This window comes from Harpia harpyja, chromosome 20, assembly GCF_026419915.1.
Source record: "Harpia harpyja isolate bHarHar1 chromosome 20, bHarHar1 primary haplotype, whole genome shotgun sequence".
Lineage (NCBI taxonomy): Eukaryota > Metazoa > Chordata > Aves > Accipitriformes > Accipitridae > Harpia > Harpia harpyja.
In genome coordinates this window covers 10,090,827-10,108,510 of record NC_068959.1, presented here as the reverse complement: position 1 = coordinate 10,108,510, position 17,684 = coordinate 10,090,827, and the positions used below count along the sequence as shown (strand labels likewise).

The 17,684-nt window shown below is 41.7% G+C and overlaps 1 protein-coding gene and 1 long non-coding RNA gene across 5 annotated transcripts in view; both read left to right on the top strand.

Moving 5' to 3' along the window:
- Positions 1 to 1,654: 1,654 nt before the first annotated feature.
- On the top strand, positions 1,655 to 5,823 carry LOC128134507 (uncharacterized). The gene is made up of 3 exons (XR_008232766.1): positions 1,655 to 2,064; positions 3,218 to 3,358; positions 4,743 to 5,823. It is a non-coding gene; the product is annotated as an uncharacterized LOC128134507 (long non-coding RNA).
- A 1,659-nt stretch (positions 5,824 to 7,482) lies between these two features.
- The window catches only part of RNF145 (ring finger protein 145), a 47,182-nt gene continuing 36,980 nt past the window's right edge, over positions 7,483 to 17,684 (top strand). The window contains exons 1-2 of one of the 4 annotated variants that reach the window (XM_052772242.1): positions 7,483 to 7,733; positions 16,747 to 16,960. In XM_052772242.1, coding sequence (XP_052628202.1) covers positions 16,777 to 16,960 — 184 coding nt within the window. In that variant the 5' untranslated portion in view covers positions 7,483 to 7,733; positions 16,747 to 16,776. Of the gene's footprint in view, positions 7,734 to 8,104; positions 8,230 to 8,251; positions 8,489 to 16,746; positions 16,961 to 17,684 lie in introns of those variants that run through there. The other 3 variants (XM_052772243.1, XM_052772244.1, XM_052772241.1) reach the window with 3 other exon arrangements.

The following is a 17,684-nucleotide window of genomic DNA, read 5'->3' as shown; positions in this document are numbered from 1 at the left end:
TTCGGTCCTTCTGTTGTCTGAAAAGCAGATTCATCAGCCGGTGTGCAACGAGCCAATAATCACACACTCAGGAGAGACATTATTTGTTTCATATTTGCGCAAAGATGGGTGCTACGTGGTAATTCCACAATGCTAGCACACCCTACAGTTAAACAAGCAAGCGATTTATACAGTTTTAGATTCACCCACTTAGTTTCCAAAGTCATTTCCCAAAATCATTATTGGTAGTCGCTTATCTGCCACCATTTCTATTGGGCTGAGGTTTTCTCCACTTCGAATTAAAGGTACAGTGTTCTTTTATTCTACAGTGCATGCTCAAGGAGCGGAGAAGGGGGTAAGTCTTTTAGGTCTCGGATTGAGTCGGTGGCCGTGGTCTCCCCCTGCTGCTTTTACCTTCCCCCCAGTTACTGCAGATGTCCACTGACTTCATGCCCATTATCAATTACTCAACTTTCAGCACCTTCTGGGGCAGGATGATCCCTTCCTATCCATCTTTTAATTCTTCTTCGAGGTTCCTCAAGGCCCAATTCCTCCACGATGTCCTTGGTTAAAGAATGCTAGCAGCTTTCTTCTCTGATTACAAATGATTAAGTGTCTTTAGACTGTCAGCTTAATATATACAAAGAACATCTTGCATACAAAGAAACAGATCATTTCACATTTTTAGGTTAATCCTCAACACCCCCTCATCTTAGGTCTTGCTCTGTGGAGAGGTTAGATAGTTTCTCTCCCTCTTTTTTGTTTGGTGATAAATTGGGAAGGGAACAAAAGAGCAGAGGTGAGCAGCCATGCACCCAGTACAAGTTTCTTCAGAATGGCTGCTGTAACTTCTAAGAGCCATTCCTAGTGTAAGTAAATCTCAGTGAAGAAGTGCAGTATAAACAAAAACTGCATAGAAGCCTGATTTCTTTCCTGAATGGATATGAATTTTATGTATTTCCTGCCTGGATATGTATTTTGAGTTCTGTTCTATACTCAGGTTTTAGCGTAAAAGCACTTTGGTTTCCAGAAGAGTGGTACAAATGAGAGACTAATGTAGTGACTGTTCATGTCAGGTTTAGCTTCTGACTGCATGTAAATCCATGTAAAACCAGTCATTATGTGTGTATCCAAGTCATGAAGGGTTTGCTTTTTCTTTTAATGACACACAGTTGTCCTCTGCACGGAGGCAGCATGTTAACAGTAGTGCTGGAAAGGTTCCAAAGCTGCAACTAGTAATTAAAGTCACACCCTGTTACAAAACTATGCACCCTACAGGCCTGTTTAAAAATTCAGGCTACTAAAATGGTATCTAGTGTGATTGCCTCTCTATTTGTAATCTTTTATAAATATTTTTTACTATTTTCTGGTTGGCGTTTAAAAAGCTGTCTTGAAGAGGAGGCAGTAGGGTTTTGGTTTGGTTTTGGTTTTTTTCTGAGGAGTAATATGAAAAAGTATTTATAAGTATTTCTGCATATTTCATTTCTGGTATGATATTGGTGGTTTAGTATCCTGAGCTATGACTAGGACATCCTTGCACTAGGCGCTGTTGAAAAATGCTCTGATCCTGACAACATTCATGTGGCACAGATAAATACGTCCTTTTACTTAGCTGTGAAAACGCATGGTGGTGCTCAATCCTAACATTAATAAGTGCAAAGTGGTAAAGTAATTTGACTAAGACCATATGATTACAATTCAGACCCCAAACAGCATAATCTTTTCTTTGTACTGAGGAGTTTGTTTCGTGGTGGTACTCTCTGGGTTTACACTGTGGTAAAATAGCAGAGCAAGGAGGAGGGAAAAGCAATGGGGAAATTTTAAAGCAAATACACGTTCCCTTTCACCTTGATGTGCACTATGTCCTGGGATGCTCCAGGGTGAAATAAAAAAAGTGACTGCATGTCAAATTGATGCCTGCTGGCTCCCTTCCCAGTACCTCATGTTCACAGCAACCATTTCTGAGCATTCTGAGGAACACACTCCTGTGCATAACTACTGAAGCCTAGGAGCTCATCTCATAAATTGCTGTTCATGCTGCATATAAGAGAGCAAAATCCCACTAGTAACTCTGGGGGATGCTAGGTAAGAATACTTTAAAATCATCTTTTAAAGCTGAAAACAATGTGGAAGGCTCAAAAGATTGCTTTGAGAATTAAGGGAAAGATTAGATCACATCTCTATGTGATCTAAGGTGTTAGAAAGCAAAAGGTGATGACATTGCAGGGCTGAGGGGTGCTAAATATTTGTTATACTCAGTGACTTTAATGGTGGAGAGTCAGTGCAGATGTTAATGTGATGCAGATTATGAATGGGCCAACATCCCAGATTTCAAGATTTTGCAACCTTTTTTTTTTTTCCAAATTGCTTTTTGGTTCAGAAAACTCATTTGAATATGTGCCAGTCTGTCTACCCCACTTCGAAATTGAATCCACATTAGGAAAAAACATAGAGCAGAGCCCATATTCTCCACTAGGAATAAAAGAATCCTTAAAATACAGCTCGGTACCAGTGTATTTGACTCTTAATCTGTTTTATGCTTTTGGTTTCCCCTCTCGATTCTTTTTACTATTTCCTACAATACTTTCTTGTTTATTACTTTTTCCCAGTCCCTTTTCTCTGTTTTATAATTTGTTCTAAGGAGGCGGTAAAAGCAAAGATATCTGAGAATATCAAACTCTTCAAGTCTTTACCATCGAAGTGGTTCCAGCCCAAAGCAGATGTGTGTGCAAGCCTTCTGTGTTGTTCATGACCACTTCAATGTAATACAACAGAAAGCATGGTTTGCTGGACACTGCCATCACTGTGCCCTAGAAATATAGCATTTCAATGCAAGCTCTGATTCTGAGTCACTCTGTGACTCTGGGCAAAACACCGAGAGCTGAATTTCCAGTGTTCAATAATGTGGTGTGCTTTAGTAGCTGGCAGCTCAGCTGGAGACATGGAAATGTCTCAAGTTTGAAATGGAACACATTTTCAAGTTATCACTAATACAGTAAGTCTCTGTCTCAGCTTCCTTATCAGTAAAGTGGAGGTTAGAATAATATTTATATAGTTTCCTTACAGGAGTTTTTTCAGGATTATTTAACTAATGTTGGCACTGTGAGATGCTATAAATACTAGAGGCTTGTACCAGTATACCATATGATTCTCCACTTTCTCAATGCAACTGTTATTCTTCTGCCACTATTCAGCCCAATTATTTTTATTTTATTTACTTCTATTCTTTGTATTCTAGATTATGCCCCACTGGCAAGGGAGCTTGGGAGAGAACTGTGATGCTTTTGTTCACCAGACAAAACCTGATTCATCACTTTCCTTACATCACCACCCAGCTCTCTAGCTTCTCAACACAGAGATTGGTATGGCTTTCCTTTAGGTATGTTGTAAATCGCAGCAGCTGTTTATTTGTTTGGAGTCAGCGCTCTCCAGTGCTATGAAAGTGGTAAAAATATATGTAATCATATGAGATATGTAATTATCAGAGATACTGCAGAAGTGGTTTCCTGAAAAGAGTGAAAATAAATATGAAATTAAGAAACTGGAACTAGCTGAGTTGCTAGGAAGAATTCTGAAAAGCAGTGAGAATGAGAGGAAAAATGAGGGTCGATGAGAAGCTAAGTGATGGGGAGAAATTTAGGAAATAGGGTCACAGATAGGGAAAAGCAGGGAAATTTCCGAGATGGGGCTATGGAGTGGGAGTAGGTAAATCAAAGAAAGAGATTCACTGGCTCTGTTGCTATTGTGGGACCCAGTAATGCTCCCAGTTCCTGTGTCTGGGTATGTGTTTCAGTAGGAAATAGCTTATTTGTTCCTTTGTTTAGTGAATGGGATAAAATTGCAAGAAGAGAACACAAAGGCTTTGGGGGCTGGCTGCCTTCAGTATTATAAGCCATACATGTGAGGCACCAAATTAGGTTTCGCAGGCAATCTTAATTTTTGCATTATTTAACTTTTGTCTGACTTTATGCAATGTAACCTACTTGTTAAGACATTCCTTTGCTTTTACCTATGTATGTACGAGTATTTTTTGAAACAATGGCTTGTAAAAAAAGCTTGAAACAAAACTGCCCATGTTGTTGTCCACCTGAAGCATGCAACGTCCTTCCATGTCAGCGTATTTTGCTGCTCTTGAGAATTCTCATGAGGGATTTTCTTTGTAAGCAGTTTGGGGTGCTGGCATTTGTCCATCCACACGGTCAAATCAAGCTTCCACGCTATCTGAACTCTGAGAAGGTCTTTTGAAAGTTTTAATGAGATGTCACCATAGCGGCCCCCTTCAGTCCTCAGCTGCTGATCACTGAAAGTTTGGAATCCAAGCGCCTCTGTTAATAATGAGAGATAAACAATCATTGAATTCGGAATTCTTAGCCACCCAGTGTCAAATGCAGGAAAGGCTTTTAAAATTCCAGAGAAATGAAGCATAAAGTTGAGGTGCTTTTAAAAAGACATGCCTGACAAGACAGTGGTAATGCCACATACCTGATCTGCCCATTAGAAAACCTGTGCTTTTGTGAAGTAATGCATTTTCAGAATTAAATGCTGAGAGATGATAGAATGAAATAAAAGTGCGGTTCAGTTCCTATTGTTTGCTTGCAAACTGAAGTGAGAACTTTTGGTGATTTGCTACAATACTTTCATGATACAATTACTTCTAAAATAATAATAGAGATTTCCACTCCATCTCCTATAAATACATGTCACTGTCTACAGTTGTGAATATATATTTGTCTCTCTCTGCTGCTTGCTGTCTTTTTTCTCAGAAGCAGCACTGAAGACAGGCGGTAGGACATACAGATCCTGCACCATCACCCCTGGCCTCAGTCAGCATTGAACCAAGCCCACAAAGAACAGGAGTGACTCATGATTTTTTTTCCATGTACGGCATGAGAAGACAAGCAGGCCCTAGAAATGAAGCTGAAATTCTTATGCCTTATATGACAGCTGGTTCGTGCTCCTTGTGATAAGAAGTGGGGTACTGGCAAGTATTAGTGAACAGTGACGCAGTAGTGAGTAGGCTGAACCAGGCAGAACAATGGGGTGGATGGAGGCTGGTGAAGCCATTGTTTTCCCATGTTCTCTGCAGGACTCCAGGGTTGGGAGCAGTCAATTTACCCCAGATACAACAAAAGAATTCGGTGATAGTGGCATGGTTAATAAAAAGATGCATGAAACAAGAGCTGCAAGCACTCATCGTGCAGGGACCTGTTAAATGATAAAGGAGGAAACTAACTGCTTAGGAGAGAAACTCAGTGGATCAGAGAAGCCCTGTGCAGAAGGGTCTCTATGATCCTTAGAAGACTAACCAGAGCACAAAGTGCTTATGAGTAATAATCACCTGTATATGCATGTCCTGAGTTTGTCTGGATGTGCATATTTGTTCTTTCTAAAGAGAAGAATTACTGAGTTCACGAATCCTTGGACAAACTGATAGCTTTAAACTAAAAGCTTTACAATAAAAAAGCCTGTTATTTTTTAAATAGCATTAAAATCTGAAGGTTGTGAAAAATTGTATCAATACGCTGAGCTCCTCTGTGGTGCCTGAGCAAAGGCTTCCGTCTGAGAGACCTCCGTCCGCTGTGCCATTTGGTCTCCCTTCTGCTGCATTCTGGGCTGAACGGAGTTTGGGAGAAGACAGATCCAGCGTTAACACCAAATACAACTATCCGAGTATACAGCAGGGCAGAGCCCTACCATAGTTTCGATAAAAGTTAACACAGACTTGTTCAAACTATCTTTTTCTTCTGGTGTTTTGAAAACCTCTGGGTACTCAGACAAGGGTAATTTTGCAAAGCAGAATGTGGACAGACACCCAACCCCCTTATTTTAATATCTCTACTTCATAAAGACATTGTGTTGAGGCTGCGGTTGTTAATACCTAATGTCTGTGAATGCTCCGGTTCTCATTAGAGATGGAAGGAAAAAAGCAATTAAGTTGGCTAGCCTAGCCCTTGTGAACTACAGGATTTTCCAGTTCACTGTATTCCCTCATTTCTCACTGCAACAAAGTTTTTTCACGTCCCAGACAACGTGGCTTTGTAATTTTTCAAATATTAAGGTAAAAACCAGTACTTCTCTTGGGTCACAAATTTTTCCTTAGCACCTACAAATGCATGCTAGGGCCTGGCCATGCAACCTTTACAGAATGAGTAAATGTTAGTGGGACTTTTCACACAAGGGCTGTGAGCACAGACTGCGAAGCGTGAGCTCCTGCACGGGGGCCTGTGCTGTGAGGGAGCTGCCCCTAGCGCAGGTCTCCAGCTGAAAAATGACAGTGCAGAAGAACAAAAAGTCTGCTATTTTTCTGGTTGATCTCACAGCAGAGGTTGTTCCACAAGTGGGGTTCATTTACCTGGTGTGCAAGCCAATAGCACACAGAGTCGAGGTATGTTCAAATTAATTTCATTCATGCGCATGACTGGGTGCCTGTCTCAAGACTGCACACCCTTGTCTCAAAAATTCTCGCATTTATATACTCAACTAATACCTATTCATTATTATTTTCCTTAATGATTGGTTCTTTCTATCTTCGCTCCTCATGTAAATTAGTGCGCAGACTCTTGTCTTCTTCCTTCATTGTCTTCTTTTGAACAGGTGGTGTCATTTGAGTAGGTGGTCAATGAGTCGGTGGTCGCAATCTCCCCCTGTAAAAATTACCTTTTTCTCATTTCTTCCCCAATCTTGGCAGTTCCAAGCAGTTCTTAAAGATTTATTGACCAGACCACAATCCATTACCTTTTCTGACAGAAACATAAAGCCTCATTGTCTAGTAGTTAGTTAGTTCCTAAACCCTAAATCATGTCTAGTTATTGTTTCCCCATTTTAAATATTAACTGATGGGGGCTGTATACAGGACTTTAGCAGCTCCCTGGTTATTTCAATCATATTGTACATATTAACTGATAACAAGGTGACTATAGAGTCTGCAGTACACTGCTGGAAAAAACAGAGTCAGCCTTAGTATTTGAAATTAATACAGCATTTTGTGTTCCACAAGGCCAGTAAAGAGTATTATTAAAAACAGCAGAGCTGCCTTTTAAACATCTGCCCAGACACTACCTCAAATTTTGCTGACCGACTCTTGTGAGTCATCTTTCAGGCTTGCAGCTGCCCTGACAAGTCTTTCACGTCCCGGGAGGGTCCAAACCCAAACCAAAACTAAATCCCTGGTCTGCCATCGGAATTTAAACCCAAACCTCTGCCTTTTGGGGGGGGTGGGGGTGGGAAAGGGTAACAGTGTGGCGAGAGAGCGGCTAGCGCCGCGCTGGCTGCCAGGGAGCCCTTTCCGCGGCGCGGAAGTGCGCGCAGCCTCCCCAGCCAAATTCCGACGCCCCAAACGGCGCTTTGTACCCAGAAGTGTGCTTTTTCACTCAAAATGCGCGTCCTGCCCGCCCGCCCGTCACCTCCCGGGCACGTTTGCAGCGGGGAGCAGCGCGGGGGCGGAGGAGCCGCTGCTCCAGCGCGAGCGGGCGGGCGGGGCGGTGCTGCGGGCGGGGCCGGCGCATGCGCGGAGCGGGGCGGCGCGCAGGCAGCGGGGCCATGGCCGCCTGTCTGTGGGGCCGTGGGATGTCGGCGCCCTGAGGCGGCGCGGCGCGGCCATGGTGCCTCGAGGAGCCGCTCTGCCGCCGGGCACCGAGCCGCCACCGTCGCTGTGAGGCGCGGAGCCCCGCCGCGCCACCGGGGAGCAGGAGCAAGAGGAGGAGGAGGAGGAGGAGGAGGTGGCGGCGGCGACGGCGACGACCCCGCCGGCCCAGGTGATTCCCCACCCCGCCGCCTCAGACACGCGCGTGCCCCTCCCCCGCCCCTCAGGGCGTCGCGGGGGCCGAGGCGCCCGCCGCCCGCCCCTCCCGCGCCCCCGTGCGGGGGCGCGCGCGCCGCCACCGCCGCTTGCGCGCCCACGGCCCTCCCCCCCCCCGCCGGGGCGCCCCGTCACGCACCCCGCTGCTTTGCAGGCGTGTGCGTGTCCGTGTGCGCGTTTGTGTGGCGGGGCTTCCCCGGCCTTTCCCGTGCGCAGCGCCCCCCGCCATCCCCCCCTCTCCTCCTTCTCCTCCCCCCCTCCCCTCCTCTCTCCCCGCCTTCCGCCAGCGCCGGCTTGCAGCGAAGCTTTGCAGGGGGTTACTAGAGTTCAGAGGCGGCGGAGCTGCGCGGGGCCCGGGGAAGGATGCGAGGGGCTTTCTGCGGCGCCGGGGAGGAACGGCAGAGTTTCGCCTGGCAGGCGGCGGGCAGGAAATAAGTCGCCGGTTGGGGAGTGTGCGTGGAGGGGGGAGTCGTAGAGTTTGCACGTCTGCATGCATGCGTACGTGTGCTCAGCCCGGCGGTGGAGCTTGACTCGGGCCCAGAGAAGGGAGTTGCTCGGTGCTGCAGTCGTGACCGAGGTGCTGCCTTCGCTGTGGAGGTTGCGGTGCTCCCCTCCCTCTCCGGGGACTGGCTTTACCTCCTGGTGTCCGCAGCAGGCTGTAAATACCCCCTCACCCTTTTTCTGGTGGCCAGACGTCGCACGCCTTTACGGGTGAGACGGAGAACTGTGTCGTGTGCCTGGATTCAGGTGGGAAGAGGGGAGGCCCGGTTATTCCCTCCCGGGGACGGGCATTAAAGCATATGGTAATGCTTATGTAAGAAGCAGTCTCTCCGTAGCGTGAAGAACAGGGCTTTTTCTATCTTTCCTACTTATGTCATGTTAGTCCATTTTTTGAGACCTTCTGTAGCCTTTTAAAATAAGGTTTGTGATGAGAATTTTCAGGTTTTTTTCTGTGATCGAGAGTAGTTCTGTGTACTAAGTGCACTTGTGACAGATGGTTGCTCTTAGAAGGATTCTTATCTTTTGGTTGCACTACCTTTTTGGGAGTGCGTGGGGGGGACCTGGCGCATAAATAATGCGATTGGGAGAATAAAGTGGAAAAAAGGTGAGTTGTTTTGTTTAATGCATGTAAGTGTCAGTAAACAAGGGAGAATAGTAGACATTATAGGCAAAAAATGCTTTTTGTTTACCAGTGAAAAAGATTTCTGTAACGTTTGACTCGTAAGCGTTAGCCATTTGTAATCCCATTCAAAATACTTTTTTTTTTTTTAAGTCTGTAGGTGTTGCTGTATTCATTTCTTCTGCAATTTTTAGTACAAGAGTTGCTGTTAACTTGTTTTGTGCGCTTGGGACTTGGATACTTTTAGCTGTATTTGTGTTAGGGTTTTTTGTGTCATGTACCCCTAGAGATCAAACTTGGGGGAGGAGAAGGAAATAGTTTTTAATTACTCTTTTTGATCACTTTTGTAGGTTAATGAAGGTAGATGGAAAAAAAATACCTTTTTTAAGGTGAGAGCTGCTAAGATATTGCACCCTGTAAGTTTGGTTTATCTGTAACCTTGGGTTATTTTTGCAGTTATCTTAAATAACGAGCTGCCTGTGTGTGAGAAACTATCTTTTTGTTTCTAGTTAGTTTTAATAACTGTGGTAATCAGCTGCTGGTTTTTGAGCCATAATGTCATGAAGGGATTTAATTAATTCCTAAACTCGTTAGTATTAGGAAATAGATGTCTTTGTGACCGCTATTACATGGAAGGATCATCAAAAATCTTAGAGAGCAACGTGAAGCTGCTGTTTGTCCAAAACACAGGATTCGTTCACCTTGTATCGGTCTTATGAGGAGCTACTGATGTTACAGCAACCTAATTCTGATGGAGATACGAACTGAGCAACATGCGTTGGAAGAAATACCGGGGAATTCCTTCCTTTGGAGATGATGGAAAGAGATTAGTATCTCACTCTAGTTCAGCAGCTGGAGTCCATGGTGCAGATGCAGAAAGGCATATTGTGCCAATCAGATGTGAACAAATGGGTGTGTCGTGGAAAACTGTATAAGCCTGCTTAGTGTTTCATGCTGCACTCTCAAAAACTTGCTTGAAGCTGTTTGCTAAACTTGAGTTGGTTTCCTCCTCTTCACGCAGACATATGCGGATAGCTTCTCTTTCAGTCCTCTGGAACTCTGTATATTTGTGTGGTGATTTACTCTCTTTCTGAATCCATTTTTAGCTCCAGATACACCTGGCAATGTTTGATGTGGTTATGGAGTGGACAGTTCACCGTTGTTTTGCTTTTTAAGTGCATATTCATGTTTAGCGCCTTTAGTATGATTCAGACATTTGTGCCAGTTTCCCTGCCTTTACTTTTATAACATTTCCTTTCATTTTAGGGAAGCCCTGCTGCTTTCTAATTAGTTGCGTACTTGAAAGGAACATTCAGAAGTGGGTACTTCACCTCGTGGAGTTTTTCTGGAAAAATTTTTTGGTGGCATGTCTTGAGTTTGAACATGTTTTAAAAGGGACTTTTCTAAGTATTTTCACCATGTGTTTGATCTTTCTGTTGTGTGAGTCTGGTACTGCAGGAAGCTAAACTGCCTATTTCACAGGCCTGGAAGCTGATGCTCTTTATTTACATGACTCAAATAGCTAAAGCAGCAGCAGCAATGGAAACTTTATCAGTATTGACCTAGAGAAATCTTGAAAGTCTTATTTTATATTTTGACTTCTTACCAGTCAGGTAACTAGTTATTGGCATTGCAGGTTCTAAACATAGGCTGTGTCTATATTTGAAATGGCTAAAAACTAAATGAGCAACTGTGGAGGATGAAATATATTTCATCCTGTCATGTAACTTCATCCTGGTAACACGTTTGGGTTGCAGGTTTTTTTGTGAAGTTGATGGGGTGTGCCATCAACTTTACTTGCGTGGCTGGTCTTCCTGTGATGCAGCTCTCTGAGGTGGGTTGTCAGAGACTGCATCATCTTGGGCTGTCATTAATGCTCTGTGTGCAGGTCCTCTGGGTATTCTATCCTCTGCAGAGGCACTTTGGGATTGCTGCCCAGATTTTCTCAGAATGTGCTGATACAAATGTGGTTAGGCAGGCTTGTAGGTGTAGGCTTGCAAACACGGCTGTGATGGCAAAAAAAAAAAAGAAAAGCTGAATGATTAGTTAATAAACCAAACCTTGGACTGGCAAGAAACTGTAGAGTCAAAAAGGACGTCAGAGCAGTTCAGGTTGTTGATTCAATCTAGATTTTTTTTCCCTGAAAATTTTACTTAAAGATATTATTAGTTATATTTTTATTTTAATGAATTAGATTCCTGTCTTTCAGGTGCCTAACTGAACTCTGGAAATCTGTGATGTAAAAAACAAGCAGCCCCTCTTAGTGTGACTGGATTTGAACTGATCACATGCAGGCAGAGTGCCGATCCTGTAGGAATCCGCAGAAGGATTTTGCTGCATACCTGGTGGATTTGTTAACCTTTGTTAACATGTGTTAGTCCCTGAGTTTGGTTCCCTAGTCTTACCTGCTCATTATGAAAAATAAAAGACACAGAATGTTTTACAGGCTGCCTATAAATAATACACTTGCTATATAATTGAGAGTGCACTGGAACTGCTCATACTGTATCAATGTACTTCAGAAATAAATCTTTAAAGAACGCTTTAACTTCACAGCTCTGTGATATGTATCCTCATTTCCTGAATTGATTTGCTTCTCCCTCATATAAAACTTGCTAGAATTAATGAAAGTTGGAAATGTAGATTTTTTTCTTCTATACTGTTAACGGTCTATAGTTGTTTTTGTCCATTTTTAATATTCCTTTAATATGAATTCATGTTCTCTTAAGTCCCTATGAACAGATAAGAGGTTGGCCCAATTTGTTTTGCAGTAAAAGGTGTTTTTTGCGAAGTATATTATGTGTATTTGTTTGGAACGATTAACCTTAGCTGTACCTCAGTTCACAAATGAATGTGTCTTGGGTGAGTAGGAATTTATTTGTTTTCTAGGTAGAAGTAACAGTCCTCCAGTCACACCACCGCAGCAGCTCTATAGCAATCCATATTGTTAGACCAGATGGGGGAAAAAAGAAGAAAAATTTGTTTATTCTTGTTAACTCTTACATAGCAAGATCAAGTAGTCTGCCGACCGACTCACTCTAAACCTTTAAATTGAAGGCTGAGTACTCTCTGGTTATTACTTGAAATTAGCGGACTACAAAACCTGTTATTGGAAATGCTGACTGGATCCTAATGACAGTGTTACTGTACACGTCTGCAATGTTTCACTGCTTTATTAGTACACTTGGTATGCTCACTGTATCTGCCCTTCTCAGCAGAAATTTTTGAGTGCTGTCCTTGTTAGCCAATTTAAATTGTATGGGAGCAAGACATCTTTTGCTTTCCTTGCTGCTGACTGCATGGGAAAGAGATGTTTTGATGGATCAGTGACTCACGTAATCTCTGGAGTTCTAGGTTGGGGTTTTTTTTTTCCAACAGACTCACACAGGGAAATTCTTTTCTAAGTGCATATCTGATGAACCTTTTCATCTAGTTCCTTCCCTTTTCTTTTCTTTTCTTTGTTTTCTCCCTCCCAAACTGATGATATAAAGATCTAAGTCTCTGAAGAATGGGATTTTTCTGTACTTCAAATTCTTTTCTTTTTGCTCCCAAGAACAGGACAGGCATATAGTAGGAGGGGTTCTGGGGAGTGCGTGAATGCAACCCAGCTGATGGGTCTAATTTTAGTTTCTGAACTGTGACATTGAACTTTTCAATAGTTACAGATAGGAATTGTATATTTTGTTTGGTTTTTTTTTTTTCTTTTTTCCCCTCTTCAAGATTTATCTAGCAAAGTTTGCCATATAGGAAAGTAAAAGCTTTTCCTGGTGATGTTTTTTGTTTTGGGATGTATCACTGAAAAATAATTTGAAGTGGAAACTAGACTACAGATCAAAGTCTGCTTTGTTAACGGACACATCCAGAGTAACTAGAATTTCGTAGATGTGAGGAACCGAAGTTGAAATTGTCTCTTTTGGTTTCTAGTCAATCTTTCCAAGTATTTTAGGTTGTAATCCTGTAGGAGAATGAGCATCTTGTTCACAGATGTTAGGCTGAACACTGCAGGATCAAGTCTGGTTTTGAAGTTCTGATCCTGACTGGAATTACTGTATCTTTCTATGGTGATTTTTGGTGCCAGTGGTATTAGAATAACTCTTACATCTGCAGATATTCCAGTGTATTTCTGTAACTATTAAGTAACTTTATAATTAATGCTTTTCTAAATGTGGAAACTCTAGTCTGTTAATGTAATTTTGCACCTGCTTGGGTAAATGGATGCAGATTTTGTGTGGCCTCTTGTAGTGCTTTACCAGTGAGTGTTTTCTGCCTGTGATGTGATAGATTTATATTTATGTTGGTGCGTAAACAACAGTTGACTGGTTTGAGTGTCATAGTTCACAACTTCAGCTGAAATAGTAAAATTTTATGTGATGACAAAACCTCAGAAAGAAAATTCTATTAAAGGGAAAATGTGTGTTATCTTTGTTTTTTTTCTTTTTTTTTTTTTTTTTAGTTTACTGCTAATTGTTCTGCTGATAGAATGAGCTGGGACAGGCTTGTGATAGTCTTTTTTTAAATTGTGTTTTGCTAATTCTACTGTTTTCTTTAAAGCTAAGCAGAAATATGCTTTTGACAAAATGGGTATGTCAGGTGAAGGAGGGATTTTTGAAAAGTACTGTGTTGTTAGAAAACAAAAATGTTTCTGTGAACATTAATCAGTTATGATTGGAAATTTTTAAAATGTGGTTTTGGTCAAATAGCACAACTGTGCTTGCAGTTACTTCGAATATGAAGTCTGAAGTTCTTCCTAAGACTGTTCTTTTTCTAATCCTGAGTTAGAACAGGGAGATGTTTGAAATCATGGGAAAAAAATCTTGAAACACAAACTAGTGGCTTCCCGGTCCTGTTCTTAAGTCCATTTTTTGGCTATGTACAACAGTGACCTATTTTTTTTTTTATTTCTGAGCATCCAGCAACTCTTGTCATCATCATTTATCTGAAGGTTTTAGAGGTTTAATGTTGTGGTGGGTTTTTTTGTTTTTTGTTTGTTTTTACACCAATCAAAATAATGTATTGTGAGAGCTCTTTACAGTATAATGAGCTTAGAGCAATGGACTTCGTTGCTTGCATGTATTACGTTCTGTTAGAACTTGGCAGCAATTACAACTGAGGCTTTATTTAACACATCCGCCTTTCTAGTGGAGTTAATTTTAAAGGGTTTCTTATTAGTATCGGATGCTTTGTCAGTCAGTGACAGAATATGCTGCAGAGTTGCAGTGGCTGCTTCTCATAGCCTATACATTGCGACATAATGTGGTTTTCAAAGTTTGTTTTGCTTCTCTTTTAACAGGGTTTGAAATTTAGATTGTCTTCATGGATAATATAAATGCTGCACTTTTCGGTTCTCTTACATTCTTAAGTGTGCGTGTATGAATTTGGGAGGCAAAATTTTTCAGCTTAATTTGGATGTGCTGAACCTCAATTAACTTTCAGTATTAGGAGAAGTGCATGGAATTCTGCATTTGGAGTAATTAAGGAAGGTGAAAGCTCAAGTGAAAATTTCCTTGTCCTACATGTTCGGTGGTTGTTGATGACTGGAAAAGGTTTGACAGTTATGAGAATGTAATTTGAAATCAGGTACTTGTTGTCACTTTACATGGGTATTTTTATGACAGAGTGAAAACCTGTAAGTCAGTTCCCGCCCACCCCTAAGCCCTGATCTACTTGGAAAAGTAACCTAGCAAAAAACCAGGAGGCAGCTTAATTTCAAAGTTTTAATTGAATGTTGCGAACTTGGCAAAACCAAAGATTTTTGAAAATTCCCGTACATTTAAAATGTTTTAATATGAATTATTTAAGCTGTGTGCTGAGCATAGGCTTGTATTTCAGTACGCAGCCTGGCAAAACTCTTTGTATACAATCTGTGTAGCTCCCAACTTTTGTTTGTACGATACCATACGTTTAAACTCCCATCTTTTATTCACACTAAATGTTGAATGCTAGTGTCCTGTAGTAGCTGCTTGGGCAGTGGTTTTGGTTGTTCATTCTAAATATTTGTAGTCTTCTGGCTGACCTTTCAATTCATTTTGGGAAGCATTGTGAAATGCTGGTGGTGTGTGGGATGCCTGATGTAGCAGGGAGGCACTTCCTGTGCGAGGGGAAGGATGTGCTGTCTTTGGGGTTTGTAGAGCTGTTGCAAGAGCTCTGTAAAAAGTGCCTGCATTTACATAGCTTGAAAAGTTAGACGCTGGGCTGGATGACGACAAGCAGCAGCCCTGTAACCTATGATTTACTGAGCCAAAACTCACTTTCGATCTGTACTGACTTCTTGAGCTGAATTAATTTTATGTCATCGTGCCTTGACAAGTGTCAGTGTGGCTTTAGGTGTGCGCATGAACGGTTCATGGTAGCATCTTTGCCATGGCAATACAAATAAAACTTCACATGAGGATTGTGTGTGTTTCCATACAAGAAGGAAGGTTTGGGTTTTGGTTTTTTTGTTTTTTTTTTTGTTGTTGTTGTTCCTGTATATTAGCATGGGTTCATTTCATGCTGTACTTCCATGTTGGCTTCATAGTATAAAACTTGCACAACTGCAAAACCTTTTAAAACTTACACAAGGACAATATGAATAAAGTCTGGTAAAACTTTATTTTAAAAGTGCAGTTCCAAGTGCACATTTTTTCTGTTTCTTGGGTCAGGATGCAGTTCTTTCCGATTGTTCCCCTAATAATTGGGATTGGGAGCCTTTTCTTAAATCTGACCTCATCTGGGGACTGATCGTGCTACAGGTGATTGTTTTTTACTTGTTTGAACGGCTGCTTGTGGATAAAAACTTGCTGGATCATTCCTAGCTTGGCCTTGAATAATTCAACTGCATTTCTCTAATACAGTGTATATAATTGGTGGCTCACAAATACAGCCTGGAGTGAATGCTTTTCCTAGGGTGGGCAGGTGACATGTGGGAAAACCAGCACACTTCATTTAAGAGCAACTGTCAGTCTCAGCTGAAGACAGTGCTCTGACAGGATGTGGAAACTGATCCTTTTGTTCTTTAAAATGGTCCTGTTTTGAGATGCTGCTGCAGACCAGCATTTTTTTTTCCCCGTTTAAAAAAGTAAGAAAAGTGCCTTCATTGTCTTACATCATCCATCCTCTTTGATCGCAAGCTCCAAAATTGAATTACCTTCTAGTACTCTGGAGTGAGGATATGGTCTTTCGTCTATGTGATTCCTTGCAGTGAATTACATTAAAATGAGTAGAATAGGTGGATTATTGGTCCTAATTTTTAAAACCCAGAGCACTCAAATTCCATAAATATATAAATTCGTAGATGTTAATGAATGCCATAAGTGATTTTTTTAAAATCTTACCTATTGGAAAATTATTTATTTCAATTTGCATTGAGGAAGTGAATCTAAAATGTTTTAAGAACTATTTTAGTTGGTGGTCATTTCATTTGAGAGGCATAGAAATAGTGTTAAGCTAAGTGGAGGTAGTGTCTGAATTTTGTTGGTGTTTGCTTTCTAAAGCTTATTGGGTATTTGCTTTCTAAAGCTTATCGTGTTAATGTTTATGTAGTGCTTAGTACATTGGGGTCTTTTGGATGCTAAATTAGTGCAAATAAGAGTGAAGGTTTATTCGGTGCACACCCTTTGACCATTTTTATGCCATTAACCTGTCCCCCCTTTCCCCATTTTACAGTATCACTATGGAAAAATTGCTAGCAAATTGACCTTTATATAGCAAAAATAGAAGCTGTCCTGTCTGGATTTGAATTTAACTCAGTTGATTCATTCAATCGTTTGTGGCCACACAGGAAGCCCCATTCATATCATCACAAAGCCTAATAGCTGTTTGTACAGTGAGATTGATCTGATTACTCTTCTCTGTCTTGTGCTATTTACAGTCTGCTGCCAATTCACAGAAAGGGAAGAGAATGGCTGCAAAGGAGAAGTTGGAGGCAGTATTAAATGTGGCCCTAAGGGTCCCAAGCATCATGCTGTTGGATGTCTTGTACAGATGGGATGTCAGCTCATTCTTCCAGCAGATCCAAAGAAGTAGCCTGCACAACAACCCTCTCTTCCAGTACAAGTACTTGGCCCTTAATATGCATTATGTGGGTAAGTGTACATGTATTCAAGAGAAGACACTACTGTAGTAAATACAGTCTTGCTTACTACAAGAATTTTAAGAATTTGGTAATAGCATGATAATACATTGATTACCACAAATAGCACAATAATATATTCATTACACTCCTGCTTAAGGGACTGTTTATGTTACCAGTAAAGAAATCCTGTGTAGGGTCTTCTACTGAACTTTGTTATTTAGTCTTGATACGTAAATAGAGTAAACCTGGTGTCTGGTAACACGATTAATGCCCTGAAAGAATAGCACAGTGACTTTGGCCTGTGTCTGACTGATGAGAAAGCTGCTGTGAAATGCTGTGCAGACAAGAAGTATTGTAACTTATATCATTGGCATAAAGCAAGAGACTAGGGAAAAGGTTGCCTAGTTTGGTGCGACCACAGCACCAGAAGGTTACCTTTCACTGCTGCATGGATATGGCTCTTCATGCCAGCCGTATAAACTATATATATATGCTGTGAGTGGATTAGACCAGGTAACAAGTCCTTGTGTTACAGATAAATGGACAAAATTAACAACACAGCTCAGGGAGCTGAGGTTTGAACCTTGGCCTGCAAGTCTAGCTCTGGAATGCTAGACAGCTGTTTCTAGGAGATGAAAGGATTGATGTTCTGGGACCTGCTCTCCAGGTGGGTGTGTGATTCATCTAGTGACTGCACATGGGGTTAATTAGGGATTGGATCCAGGCGGTTGAGG